At 34.6% G+C, this 13,251-nt stretch overlaps 3 protein-coding genes across 5 annotated transcripts; all 3 read right to left on the reverse strand.

Moving 5' to 3' along the window:
- Nucleotides 1-821: 821 nt before the first annotated feature.
- LOC136347461 (pro-resilin-like) lies at nt 822-2,264 on the reverse strand. The gene is made up of 4 exons (XM_066297476.1): nt 1,592-2,264; nt 1,397-1,540; nt 1,105-1,345; nt 822-1,050 (listed from the first exon to the last, which is right to left on the reverse strand). Exons 1-4 carry the CDS (start codon nt 1,598-1,600, stop codon nt 974-976), a joined length of 471 nt encoding a protein of 156 aa, XP_066153573.1. The 5' UTR covers nt 1,601-2,264; the 3' UTR covers nt 822-973.
- A 693-nt stretch (nt 2,265-2,957) lies between these two features.
- On the reverse strand, nt 2,958-4,891 carry LOC136347540 (protein phosphatase inhibitor 2-like). The gene is made up of 4 exons (XM_066297616.1): nt 4,748-4,891; nt 4,304-4,474; nt 4,089-4,211; nt 2,958-3,982 (listed from the first exon to the last, which is right to left on the reverse strand). Exons 1-4 carry the CDS (start codon nt 4,834-4,836, stop codon nt 3,859-3,861), a joined length of 507 nt encoding a protein of 168 aa, XP_066153713.1. The 5' UTR covers nt 4,837-4,891; the 3' UTR covers nt 2,958-3,858.
- Nucleotides 4,892-5,240: 349 nt separating this feature from the next.
- Nucleotides 5,241-9,289, reverse strand: LOC136347567 (TRAF-type zinc finger domain-containing protein 1-like). Of its 3 annotated transcripts, XM_066297662.1 has the most exons (9): nt 9,180-9,289; nt 8,721-8,893; nt 8,082-8,280; nt 7,713-8,034; nt 7,460-7,633; nt 6,680-6,913; nt 6,513-6,617; nt 5,817-5,976; nt 5,241-5,765 (listed from the first exon to the last, which is right to left on the reverse strand). In XM_066297662.1, exons 2-9 carry the CDS (start codon nt 8,756-8,758, stop codon nt 5,579-5,581), a joined length of 1,419 nt encoding a protein of 472 aa, XP_066153759.1. In that variant the 5' UTR covers nt 8,759-8,893; nt 9,180-9,289; the 3' UTR covers nt 5,241-5,578. The 3 variants fall into 3 exon arrangements, with proteins under 3 accessions (XP_066153759.1, XP_066153760.1, XP_066153762.1); XM_066297663.1 differs by having other exon boundaries at nt 5,241-5,762; nt 8,721-9,268; XM_066297665.1 differs by lacking the exon at nt 6,513-6,617 and having other exon boundaries at nt 8,721-9,262.
- Nucleotides 9,290-13,251: the final 3,962 nt, after the last annotated feature.

The following is a 13,251-nucleotide window of genomic DNA, read 5'->3' on the forward strand; positions in this document are numbered from 1 at the left end:
TGCTCGAACCAAAGTTTGACTGCAATACTACACCTCTTACAAAAACTTTCGGCAATAATCGGCGTACCAAAATTTCTTAAAGAAAAATAACATACAGTGATTGCAAAAAGTTTCAGCCTCGATGATTCTTCAAAATCCTGGTTTAAAAATCGAATACACTGCTGGTAAAGAAATGCACCTCTTGCAGACTTAATATTTCTGGAAGAAAAATGAGATATACTGCTCACAGAAACGTAGGACATTTATCAATTTACCTAAATTTCTAACAATTAAATACACTGCTTAAAAAAATTGTTTTAGACTTGTGGGATTAACGAAATTTCTGAACGAAAAGTGTACACTGGGACTGAAACTGACATTTCTGATACGTAAAGGTAATACCTTTTAACGACACATAGTTCGCCATAGAATATTTACATATTATTTTCTGTACGTGTTGATGGACCTCTGCCTTTCTTATTTTGATTAGTTCAGGTAATAAAAACTTCAGATAGATATTTGAATTTTATTTTGCCCTAATTTTACGACGAACTATATTCTGTTTCAAGCCTAAATTTCAATATGGATAAAAAAGTGTAAATAAAACGCTCTGCTCACAAAAGAGTTTATCTTGGTTCCTAGAGGATGGGAGGTGTGTTCCATTAATTGTACACTTGGAAGGAGAAGTTAGTGGCAAACCCGAGTTCAAAATACAATTGTGATCTTTTTGGGTTTCTATATAGCACGTATATACAATCAAACCGTCTTATCAGATGAGTAAATATATTTCCCTCTCTATCTTTAATAGTGTTTTTCTCAAAGCTAGAAAAGAAAGAAAGGGCTTATTAGAGAAAGAACCTACTTTATTGGAAATCATTAATTATTTAACTATTAATCACGCACTCCATATATACTATTTTAATCTCTCATATTTTCGAGAATACTAGTTTTGAACACTTCCAGAATTGCGTTACTCTTCGCATTATCATCAGTCCTAATCAATGTGGTGCCCCGTATTGACGTCAGGACTTGGATAGTTATAGCCCTCCTGATATCCGCCAATGCCGTTACCTACGTGTAGAGAATAACAATCAAAGGTTATTAAAGGGCATTCCACGAACTCACCATTGCTCGGAAGCCCATACTGAGGCTTAGTCTGAGGGTAAGTGGCTTCTCCTTCGTATTTGACGTCAGCATGGAAACCAGTCTTCCAATCAGCCCAGTAGGTCACAATCTGCGTCCTGCCGTCAGGCAGAGCCACCCTGTATTCGCCTTTTACTTGATTTCCATCGCTCTCTTCCTTCTGCAGGAAATTTGATCCTGAGTAATCATCTTTTACTCTATAGCCAAATTCGTAGGATTGAGGCTACAAAATTAAGAATTTTACATACATTCTTACTATAGTATCGTATCATACCTCCTCATATCCTCCATGACCTCCTACACCATGTCCACCTGGATAATCCCCTGCAGGGGGTCCATAACCCTGACTGGGAGGACCGTAAACTGCCGACTGGCTCCTGACAACGCCAATTAGACCGAAGAGGAATAATGTGATTTTCTGAGAGAGCAATGGAACTTAATTGCAAGTAATGGGCCACTTTATACCAACCTTTTGCATAGTTAAATCCAATACGCGACTAGTACCTAAGACGGTGCAACAGTAAACTAGACAAATGCAAGACGCTTAGTGTGGGAAAGTAAAAAATCTGTTTGGTTTATATACGTTTTCTTATATTTGGCAATCTGTGAGAAGATCTCTCGACTGGGATGAGGCAATGGCTTTTACTCTAGTTCAATCCCACGCGAAGGAATTTTTATGCAGCAGTGCCCCCTTAACATTGCACACCATTATCGAAACACTTAATGATATGTTGTTTGATGAGACCAAATCGGTATGTGTGCTAAATGGCTCCAAGTAGAGCACTCACCAGTCAGTGATTTCTTAATAAAAGGAGAGAAACAATGGGGGGTATACTTCGGAATGAGTTAGCAAAGGATATTTATTGCAACTCGGAGGCCGTAAAAAAATCTTTTTAGCCCGCTGTATAAAATCTGATGAAAATCAAATACGTGCCACTTATAATATATTTGTTTATTGCTGTGTAACGCTTCTCATTAAAAGCATTATATGGTCAATTTAACCAACTGCAATTGAAACGAATTCGTATCATCCATATAAGTGTATAAAAGCGATATTATTATAATCGCTTACAAAGCTAATTCCTATGCACGAACGTTAATTCTTAAACTGTTGTGTTCAATGGCACTCCTCCGCACCGACAGGCAACAAAACGTACTGTTTTAATTAGAATAACTGTCGAAGAGTACTCGCTCCTATTGTATAAGTGTGTATACTTAAGTCGGTGCGTGTGCAATAAATTTTCAGTAACAAAACAATCGGAGAATTGCCAAACTCCCATTATAATGAGCGGTCTTTGTTAGGGGAACGTGTATTTTGGCTTGTTGATTTGTTTTGCTTTCTTATCTGAAAGATTGCACTGATTGGAGATTGATGAGCCTTATAAAAGGAATTTCGAAACCATGAAAATAGACGAGCTACTTTGAACTCATAATAATTTAAATTAATTTGACCTCATCCTAATTCGGCACACACCTCATAGTCCCGAACCCTTTTGAACTGCCAATTGATATCACGGAAACCTTATCCTGTATTCGTCAAGGATTTGTCGAGATAAAAGTTCTTAGTTGCTTTGATCAACGTCTAATACACATTAAGACTAAAGCGTTTTTGTTATAGGTTTTATCGGTATCTACAAAATGAGTTAAGGAATATTACCAATTAAGATGTCTAGACAAAATTGCGAACGCTGGTATAGTGATTTTTATACCTCAGACGGGTTAATGTGACGGATTTCCATTTAGCTATCACCACATGGTCACAGTCGTTTTTGTCAATATGTTAAAAATAGTATTGGGATCACTTTAAAACTTTTAAAAACAAAAAAACACCTGAATTTGAAAAGAATAATTTGTATTATTCACGAATATCTATAGAAACAGAAGCAATAACAAAAATATGATTATTCTTAACTCAAAACAATATATTATAATTACATTTGTTTCACAATGAAAAATAATCGAAAAATCTCTCTAAAAATGTCATATAATATAATTATTACACATTTATTCACGAAAAATTCATAGTACAAGCTAGCTAAAAATATGCACAGCCAAATACATTATTTAAAACGTTAGTTATTATTCCCTTTAAATCGGTTGCGCATTACATAAGAAATGAAAAAAAGCTTTAATATAATATAAAATGGAACAAAATAACTATGTTGGTCACCAGAAGAGGATAATGCGAAATTGCAAAAAAAAAACAATATTTTCTTTGTATATAAAGGTCCAATACTGATCAAAGAAATCAAATTATTTTTATGAAAATTACAAAATAAATTTCAAAATACCTCAACTATCTTCAATGCTATAAAACTACGCAATTCTATACTAATAAGTATATTCATAAAATTTGACAAACAATTTAGACACGACAATAATTTTGGAAGATTTTTGACTTTCCCATACCTCTTACCTACCTAAAAATTCGTAGGAAATTGTATGCTATTTGCATTTCTATCTGACTATCATTTCATCAGAACCTCTTTAAAAAATAAAGTACTTTGAAGTACTTTCTCAAGCATTTCATGCTCGGGAACACTTTGTAATGATTTAATTGAGCACCTTATAAAGGAGCTTGAATGACTTGAGTTTCCAACTGCCAAGCAAAGATTTAGGGGATTTAAAAACAAAAGCTTCTGGTTAGAAAATCAAGCAATTCTATAAAAACATTGAATATTCACTACCAAATAATCAAGTATAAATATATGGTATAAATAACAAAATACTTCCTACTTAGGCAGAGGAGCCTGAAATGTTACTTTTACCCTCTCCTGTGTTATCTTCATCATCCTCCTCTTCCTCTTCAAGTAGCTTCCTTGCCAACTGCAGGGCATGAAACTCATTGTAATGTTTTTTTCTAGAAGGATGCACTTTGGTCTTTATGTTTAATAATACAAAGACAAAGCAAATACGGACAAGGATGTCTACTTACAGGTTGCAAATAAATATAAAATTTCACTAACCTTTTTAGCTCAAAATCTTTACGTTTTTGCTTTTCCGTCTCAGTCAATTCACCTTCCTCCTCATCTGAACTGTCAGACTCAAGGTCTAAAATTTTGGGGGGCTTATCCGCAGCAATTTTTATTCTTAAAATGGCAACAAAACCGATAAGCCTTAAGGCGTGTAAACTAAGCTTTTGGGATACTAAGAAACGAATAAAGTAATAATCAAAACCTACCTTGCTGCCAGTTCCTCTGGATTCAGGCCTTCAGTATTGCCATCTAACATGTCAACATCATAATTGTATGGGGTTTTTGGCTCGTCGATCTTCATGTGACCATAGTCTTTGCCGGGTGGGTGGTATGTCGCAATAATATTCATTTCGTCCCATTTTGTCTCTTTAGTTCTCCTTAAATTGTCAACTGATAAATGTAGGTCAAAAATTTTACATTGGTTTTTCACGTGAAAAGAGCTTGAAAAAGATTTGCCTATAGGTACAGCTTAGTCATGCAGACGTTTAGAATTTATTTAAGCGGTTAAAAATTAATTAAATCAATGATTCATTTGAGAACACATCCGTTTTGAATGTTTTACAGAGGTACCAAAAACTTTTTCAAGATGGGGTTGGTTATTTAGGGTTAACAAATGGGTACTTTTAAATGTATATGATATGATGCCTTACTTGGCTGACGGCTGATTTTCCTGCTTATCAAAACTACTAGAATTTTTCAAAATGCCTTTGGCAGGCCGCTTTTGTAAATTTTCAGACATTTTTGCTTAAAAAAAATTTCAGTCAAAAGTCAAAACAAAAATGTCAATGTCAGAAATTAGAAATGTCGTAGCAATATAAGAACTTCCAATTATACTCTCGAAATTCAAAATGCACTGTGAAGTGCTTGTTGTAAAAAATGTAAACAATTCTACTTGCATATATTTTCCTCGAGCGTGTAGTAATGTGTATTGCAACATTTGAGAGCTAAAAGTAGTACTTTACCGTACGTAAACTGTAAAATTTTACCGCACGAAAATCAAAATGTTATATATCAGCACTATAGTTTTTTTTTAATATTTGAAATGGATATTCGATTAAGATCCTACAGCGCACTTGTATTTGAACCAACGACGCACAAGAAATTTTCTAATGAGCCCTGGGGAATGTAAACAAAAAGAACCTGTCAATTATGTTTAAATATTTATTAAAAATACAGGGCATACAACACATCCAATCATACAATGATTATTTATGCATGCCCTAAAAAGCATTAAATTTTATAATACATATAAAAAGCTACCTTCATTAAATCTAAATAACATACACTGTAACTATTAATTCAATGCGCTATTTCCTTAATTTTTCCAACTTTCCAATATTAAAGCATCATCAACGACTACTCTAAGCCATTATACCATTAAGGATTTATCGCACGTCTTGAGGAACTTTTTCTAAAACTTCCCAATAATGATTAATATAAATCCAAAAATCTCAAACCCAATTATTTTAATACGTAATGCATTAAGCAGCAGATGTGCAGCTTAACTGGTGCCTCCACAACTGAGAAGCAGGCACCATATTTGCGCAAAATTCACAAGGCAATTCCTCGCTATCCGGGCTTTCTGCTCTTGGGGGAGACCTCCTGCGAGGAGCTTCATACACAGGAGGAGTATAGTCATCCTCGTCGCCCAAAGGAATACTAACCCTTCTAAAACACATTGAATCAGAATAATATTTTAATAAATTGTTAAATACTTACCTGTTCCTACGAGGATTGAATCTGGCCAAATCAGGCCTGCAGCCAGTTTCGTGCTGGACAAGTTCGTCGTGGGGAATTGGGGTGTCGCAGAATTCGCAAGGTATGGTCAACTCAGTGGGCGGGTTGCGACGTCTTCTCAGGAATTGGAGGGATGGATTTGCTTTAAATAATTATGAGACAAATTGGTTTTCTCAAATTATTCTTAAATCTTTGAGCAAAATAAATAAATTAAAATAAAAATAGAAATTAAACAATTATTAACTGTAAAATTTTTCAAATGCATTGCATTGTATATTTTGATAATTGCGGAATCAACTGTAATTTCTAAAAAATTAATAAAAAACAAAATTTTTTATTTAATTTCAACACCCTTGCAATACTAAAAACTTCTCATAGATATATCCAAGTTACTATCATTAATTAGACAAAATTTAACGTGTTTAGATCTACGTTTTCGGCGTGGAAAGGAGCCAATCGCCAGCGTAAATGTTTGAACTACAAAAAAAACATTGACGATCGTGTTAGTTTCATGCACAAACGAAATTATTGTAGAAAATGCGCAAAAATAGATACTGATAACATTGACCGCGGCGGCACTCGGTGAAACTTGGCAGCGAGTTTCTCTACTGCGAAAACAAGCTTTAGTGCGACACAGAAAAATTAGTTCAAAAATCACACAAATCCACGGGGTCTAACCTTTATCATGATTGAAATAATTCCTAGGAGCAGTAGCACTAGTTCTCAGAGGAATAGTGATACTAGCTGAATCATGCAAGAGGTTCCTAATATATTCGGTTTTGCCTGTGACAGAACAAACAACTGTAACAGCACTGAAACACAGAAGTTTGAGTCTGAAAACTTACAATCCAATCTTCGGGAAATTTCCTTATAACTCTCCCCTTCCTTGTTTTTCCTGAGTCCTCCTCCAGGCTGATAAGCAGCAGGCAAATAAGGCATTGGGTCATAATCCACATCAGCTAAACGTAACCTCTCCGATCGTCTACGACTGGGGGATGTTTCTAAATTTGCAGCTGACTGGGAGCGCTGAGTGGTTGAGTCCCAAATTGGCGTGGGAGCCGGATCAGTGGGTGCAGCATCTAAGAGTTAAAATTTTAAGAATGCTAATTTTTTTTCATATTTCTAAGGAACTAAAGATAAGCCGTTCCTCGTATATAATCCTCCGATATCAAATAATATAAGTCACAATTTGACATCACAGATCATAATTTGACAGCGTCAATCACTTGAAATCTGTGGTTATGATTGGTTACTAATACTAGAACAATAAAAACAAAAGAACGGCGTACAGTTGCTATTTTTTCAGGTTACGAAAATTTCACTGCTACTAAAATCAAAACAAAAGGACCTTTATGACGGGAAGTTTTCAAGGGCTTTTCCAAGGTCTTATACAACAATAAATCACCTTTACTATCACTTTACCCTCGTGACCCCCAATGCTTCAAATAGACCACATATTCAGACAACATGTGTGTGTATACTTGAGGTTTTGCTAAATATAGCATACAGGAACACTGATTGCACATGCTAAAATATCAAAAGTTAACTCCCAATTGAACAATAAAGCGAGCGTAGCCCTCTCGTTTCACGTGTCAATCAACTTTGAACTATGATTTGAAACTTACCCTTTCTTATTTTGACGAATCCATGATTGGAGTCCCAATGGGTTTGCTTATTTTTGAACATCACCAACTCTCCACACTCCAAACATTTGTCAGTGCGACTTCCACAGTAGTTTTCATGCTCTTCAAGATCAACTTTAGGGAGTTCCAACTCACAATACCTGCATGGAAGAAGGCCTGAAAACAAGGGTTGATAGGAAAAAATCATGATTTTGATTGAAAACTATTACAACTATAAATCTAAATTAAAATCTACCTTGAGACCCTTTAGGTTTCATTGCACTTCCTTCATCAAGGCGTGGTATCAAGGGAGGCTTCTTTACAGCTCCATTCTGAGTTGCAGGTTTTGGACATTCATTGGCAACATCATCAGTTATACAAAAACCAGTAGAATTTGAAGACATATTACTTGAAGAACTTGTTTCTTTGGGCAATTTTTGACCGAACCTTGAATGGCTTGAATCATAGCCACCACCATTCCTCACAGTCTCATTCAGTTTAAACCCAGTATCTATTAGATGACCGTGCCTTTTCAAGTAATTTTCCTTGCGTATTGCAATCTTTTGGTCCTCCACTGACTACAATAATTTAAGTTTATGTAAATCTATAGAGGTAAAATACATACCTTTCTCTGTTGGAAGTACAAGCTCTTCTCAATGGGTAGAGATGGAGAGATGGATTTCTTGATAACAGACCTGCACTTTTCTCTATGCACCTCATATTCAATCTTGGGAATGGGCTCATTGCAAACCTTGCAAAGTGTGATGTTTCGGGCACAGTGTATAGTGTGCATAACATAATTTTGTTGGGGGATCTCTTTTTTGCTTTAAAGTACAAAACAGTGAAAAATAGTAATAGTTTAGGTGCATAGTCAATAACTAATTCTACACTTTTCAACTCAAATAAGATCTGAAGGACCATCACAAATAACTTCCAAGCCATGTGACATGGATTTCACCTAAAAAAGAACCAAGGATCTGTATGACTTTGTTGAAAAACTGAATTCCAATGATCAAGTTGTGAAGTTCTTGAATTTCAATTGGCATTGTTGCAAATCAGATTCAATCAAAAATTCAGTTTGCATGTTCATTGCAATAGTTTGTTACTTTTCTATATTTTATTGAATGTAGAAAATTGATAACTAAATTGTTTAATTCTGTGAAGTCAATTATGTTATTTTGGTGCTTGGTTCCTTCTAGACACCCAGAATGCATATAAATTATGGTACACTCCATTATTTGTTCTAATCTAATCGTTAACTTACCAATTATTGCACATCTCCTTTTCAACATTTGTATCCATTTTCTTCACCTTATAATACAAGCAACAGTGATGTCAAGGCCAAGATCCAAAGCACTTTTAATCTTCTTTATAAATTTTGTATTAAAATGGCAAAAAGATCTCAAAGCAGTATTTACCAGGAAGGTACCATATAGACTGGGAATAGGAACAAAAGTTCTAAATTTCAGGTATTTTTAGCAAAGTTGGAATCGACATAGCAATTCGGGCTAAATTTAGCTTAGTATTATTAGAAATGTATTCAGTTCCTCAGTGATTCCGTCATGACGTAGTGTATATGAGACTTTGGTGGATTTAAGGTGGTATTAATGATTTTGGCTAAATCTCCATGAATTTATAATTAATCATCATTTTTAAGCAATTTGCAACTAACTTGATCAAAAAAGAATATTAATTTGAAAGGAACGAATTTAGTGCTACTTACACTTCAAAGTGAACACCATATTACTATGGAAACATTTTAGAGCAAAGAAATAAGGCATTAAAACACTGGGTTTCCCCTACTATTAACCGCTTGGATCAGTTATTATTCACATTGGACACTTTTGTAAATGTCATAATGTCATCATTAACTGTTTACCTTTCAAAAAAACACAACTAGAGATGTGCGTACATATTGAAGAGAATGTAGACAAATTCCTATTTCTTCAAAAGCACACTTTTACGAATAAGTATGAGACAAGTTCAAAACTCTTGTTATATTTGGCACATACATCAAGTTCATAATATGCATATCATTTAACCGTCAAGGGACACTTTACTTACTAACTAATTAACATTGATCCTTAAGGCTTAGAAACGCAATATAAAACAGAGGTATTGCTTTCGTTGGTCAACTGAAAGTTGCAACATCAATACAGGGTGGTCCATTTAAGCCATTAAGAGTTTACCTTTTAGTATATACTTTTTCAAAAATTAAAATTACTGAAAGGATCTTTCCCATTTAAGTGAAATCCACCCTGTATAGTGACACAGAGGTACACGAGTGTGGTCTATTTCAATATTAAAATATTATGCTAGACACCTTTTTACTTACAAATTGAATCTAATATATTTTTTATATAACAAAAACACGACTAAGATTTATCAGAACAGTTTACTATTAACTTATCTATGCGTTTCGTCTATTATCTTATATATAAAATTAAATAAAAATATATAAAAATGACATCAATAGATTTAAATATGTATAAAGGATATACTGAGTGTTCAAGCGAACCCTGGACATAGAAGATTAACATGGCAAATCAGTTTTTTTTTGCCGATTCTGCAAATATTATCTAATTGAAAAAGCTCATATGAAGGTCATAATACTCAAATTTGGTCATCATACCGCAATTTATTCAATAATTTAATGAGAGCCGTTTCGGTTCGAAACGTCTACGAATTTTAAAAGTTTGAATGTTTCGCGTAACTGTTCGTGGTCAGTCAATTAAACAAACACATAATCTTAATTAGAAGAAAAGTCTCTAATTAGAACATTGAAAACATTGTGGAATGATGGCCTGCTTTGAATACTACGACCTTCATGTAAAAGTTTTCCAATTGGATAATCCGCGCAGGGAAAAAAAATCAAAACCGATTTGATATGTTAACCTCTTATGTCCAGGGCTGACCTGGACACCTAGTATATGTAGGTGATCATTAGAAAAAAACATGTAGGCGTTGAAAGGTGAGGGGCATGTCTTGGATAAATTAATCTGTTGTCAGGAACTGAGATAGAGCCTGTATCTCAAAAACTAAGCAAAAGAAATGTAATGTGCTAATATCAATCTGTAGACTTCCAAAAACCAAGCAAAGTTCATGTTAATTTTTTTTTTGTAGAACTACGCGGTTTAGATTTATTTTGAAAAAAACCGTTAAGACAAATGTTGATATTTCTAGTAAAGCGTTCCTAGAATGTGTTGAAGATAGGGTTCCCCACCGTGAAGATAGAATGAAATTATTATAATGACATATACAGGTTGTTTCATGATAGAATGTCAAAGATTCAGGGGTTGAATCTGTTTTGCACTTTAAGAAAAAATTCATATGAACATAGGACGGTTTTCACTATCTGTGTGAAACACAGGGCGATCATTTTTTTTCTCATTTTTTCCTAAAAAGTCCGTTTCAGCATTAAATATTTTAAAGAAAACTGAGGAGCGTAAAATACGTGTAGAGACATGCAGTTACTCACAAAAGTGACCGTGCATTACTTAAAAATAAATAAACTCCCAAAAAAATACATTACCATACGATTTTTTTTGTTTAACGTAGGTATATTCATAATATATGATACTAATAAACAATTTCAAAAAAGAAATATGACAAAACTAATTAAATCTTAAAGAATAATAATTAACAAGGAAGAAGTGACTGGAAATCTAGTCACAAAATTAACCGTACAAAAGGTATTTTACGCTTTTAAACCCCTAATAAACTTATCAAAACAACTAATTAAATTTAGATGTTTAAGAAATTAATACTTAGTAGCACCTCTCTAGCTTCAATCACAGCTTTCAAGCGATTTGGCATCGATTCTACCAGTTTTCCGGTCACATTGGGATAAATGTTGTACCACGAAGTGACCACAACATTACTAAGGTCTTTTAAATTGCCACACTTCGACTTTTTAACATCATGTTTTAAAATATCCCATGGATTTTCTACGGGATTTAGGTCAGGCGATTGAGGAGGGGAATTTAATAATCTTGGAACATTGTAAATCAACCAACGCTTTACTATATTAGCCGTATGCTTTGGATCATTGTCCTGCTGAAAGTAAAAAAGTTTAGGCATTTTAAGTTTTTCGGAAGAAGATTTTAAGTTCGTTTTCGGAATGTTAAGATGAACATTTTTGTCCATAATTCCTTTAATTTCATGTAGGTTTCCTACACCATTAGCTCCCATGGCACCCCAGAACATTAAAGATCCCCCTCCATGTTTCACCGTTTTAACAATATTCTTTTCGTGTTGTTGAGTATTCGATTTCCTCCAAACAATTTGTCGTCCGTCAGATCCGAAAAGGTTTATTTTAGTTTCATCCGAGAAGATCGCATTATTCCAAAATTCAACAGGCTCTTTTAGGTGTTTTTTGGAAAATTCAAGACGCTTCTGTTTATTAGCTTTCGAAATGAACGGTTTCTTCTATACAATTCTACCATTATATCCGTTTTTTTCTGAGAAGTCCTCGAACTGTTTCCGTTGATATTGGCTTCTTTGTTCTTTGAGCAACTTCTTGCGTCAATTTTGGAACACTTTGTTTGGGATTAACTTTTATTTTCCGTATTATAAATCATTTTTAGAAAGCACCTTTGTTCTTCCTTTTCGAACCTTATCTTCTATTAATCCATCATATCGGTACTTGTTTATGATCCACTGGACTGTTGAACGAGTCCTACTTACTAATTGGCTAATTCTTCTCGTCGTGGATCCCGTGGAGTATAACTTAATTATTAATTTTCGCGTTGCAACGGCAGTTTGAGTTCTTTTATTTGCCATAATTGGTATTTTTCACAAATTTGAATACAGTGCACTTAGTTGATACGAATTTATCTATGAGTAACTGAACTTCGCAAGAATTTTTTTAATATATTTTAATTATGTTACAATCTGTCACATATTAATTACAAGGAAATTCAGCAACTTTTATATATGAACTTACAAAGAACGAAACAAAATATAAATGATTGAAGGGTGACCGACATCTCGGTCCTCCTCCCATTAGGTGCCGAACCTGTCGCTGAGTTCCAGTGGGTTGAATCTGTTCAATCTACTGGAATATCGAGAGGAGTCTAAGAGATTCAGCGCAAGGTGGTTGGGATGACTGTTCAGCCGGATCATGTACCTTCTGGCCTGTCTCCGGATTTCCTCTCTCACGGTTGCCATTTTGAGGTCGTTATGCAAAGTAAGGTTGCTCACGTACCAGGGGGCTCCCGCTAGCATGCGCAGAGTCTTTGACTGGAATCGCTGCAGGATCTCTATATTCGAGTTGCTAGCGGTTCCCCAAAGCTGGATACCATAAGTCCAAACTGGCTTGACAATACATTTATAGATTAGGACTTTGTTGCTTAGTCCTAGTTGAGAGCGGTAGCTCAGGAGCCAGGCCAAATTCCTGATAATTCCATTCAATTGGACCCTCTTGGTGTGTATGTGCTTTCTCCACGTCCGCCTCCGATCAAGGTGCATTCCCAGGTACCTCACGCTATCAGCCTGCGGAATTGGCTGGTTAACTTCGCAAGAATGCAGACAAAAAAGTTTGTTTTTGTTTTGATAAATCTCACCATAACTGGTAATAACACATTTTGTACGGTTAATTTTGTGACTAGATTTCCAGTCATTTCTTCCTTGTTAATTATTATTCTTTAAGATTTAATTAGTTTTGTCATATTTCTTTTTCGAAATTGTTTAATAGTTAAATGATTGGTTATCAGTAAACTTCTTTCCTTGAACAATGATCTGAAGTACAAGAGTATTAATATGTTAAGCTACATCTGTTCTACAATATGCACAGT

This window comes from Euwallacea fornicatus, chromosome 29 (assembly GCF_040115645.1).
Source record: "Euwallacea fornicatus isolate EFF26 chromosome 29, ASM4011564v1, whole genome shotgun sequence".
NCBI classification, from domain to species: domain Eukaryota; kingdom Metazoa; phylum Arthropoda; class Insecta; order Coleoptera; family Curculionidae; genus Euwallacea; species Euwallacea fornicatus.

Excerpts from the sequence above, each read along its gene's own strand:
- LOC136347567 (XM_066297662.1), bottom strand. The coding sequence starts at position 8,758 with ATGGATACAAATGTTGAAAAGGAGATGTGCAATAATTG. Across the intron at positions 7,634-7,712 it reads GAAACCTAAAGGGTCTCAAG|GCCTTCTTCCATGCAGGTAT; the intron begins GTAGATTTTAAT and ends CCTTGTTTTCAG. Across the intron at positions 6,914-7,459 it reads ATTCGTCAAAATAAGAAAGG|ATGCTGCACCCACTGATCCG; the intron begins GTAAGTTTCAAA and ends TTTAACTCTTAG.
- LOC136347540 (XM_066297616.1), bottom strand. The coding sequence starts at position 4,836 with ATGTCTGAAAATTTACAAAAGCGGCCTGCCAAAGGCATTTTGAAAAAT. Across the intron at positions 4,475-4,747 it reads GAAAATCAGCCGTCAGCCAA|GAGAACTAAAGAGACAAAAT; the intron begins GTAAGGCATCAT and ends TGACAATTTAAG. Across the intron at positions 3,983-4,088 it reads AAAGATTTTGAGCTAAAAAG|AAAAAAACATTACAATGAGT; the intron begins GTTAGTGAAATT and ends GCATCCTTCTAG.
- LOC136347461 (XM_066297476.1), bottom strand. Across the intron at positions 1,346-1,396 it reads GTCATGGAGGATATGAGGAG|CCTCAATCCTACGAATTTGG; the intron begins GTATGATACGAT and ends TTAATTTTGTAG. Across the intron at positions 1,051-1,104 it reads GTATGGGCTTCCGAGCAATG|GTAACGGCATTGGCGGATAT; the intron begins GTGAGTTCGTGG and ends CTCTACACGTAG.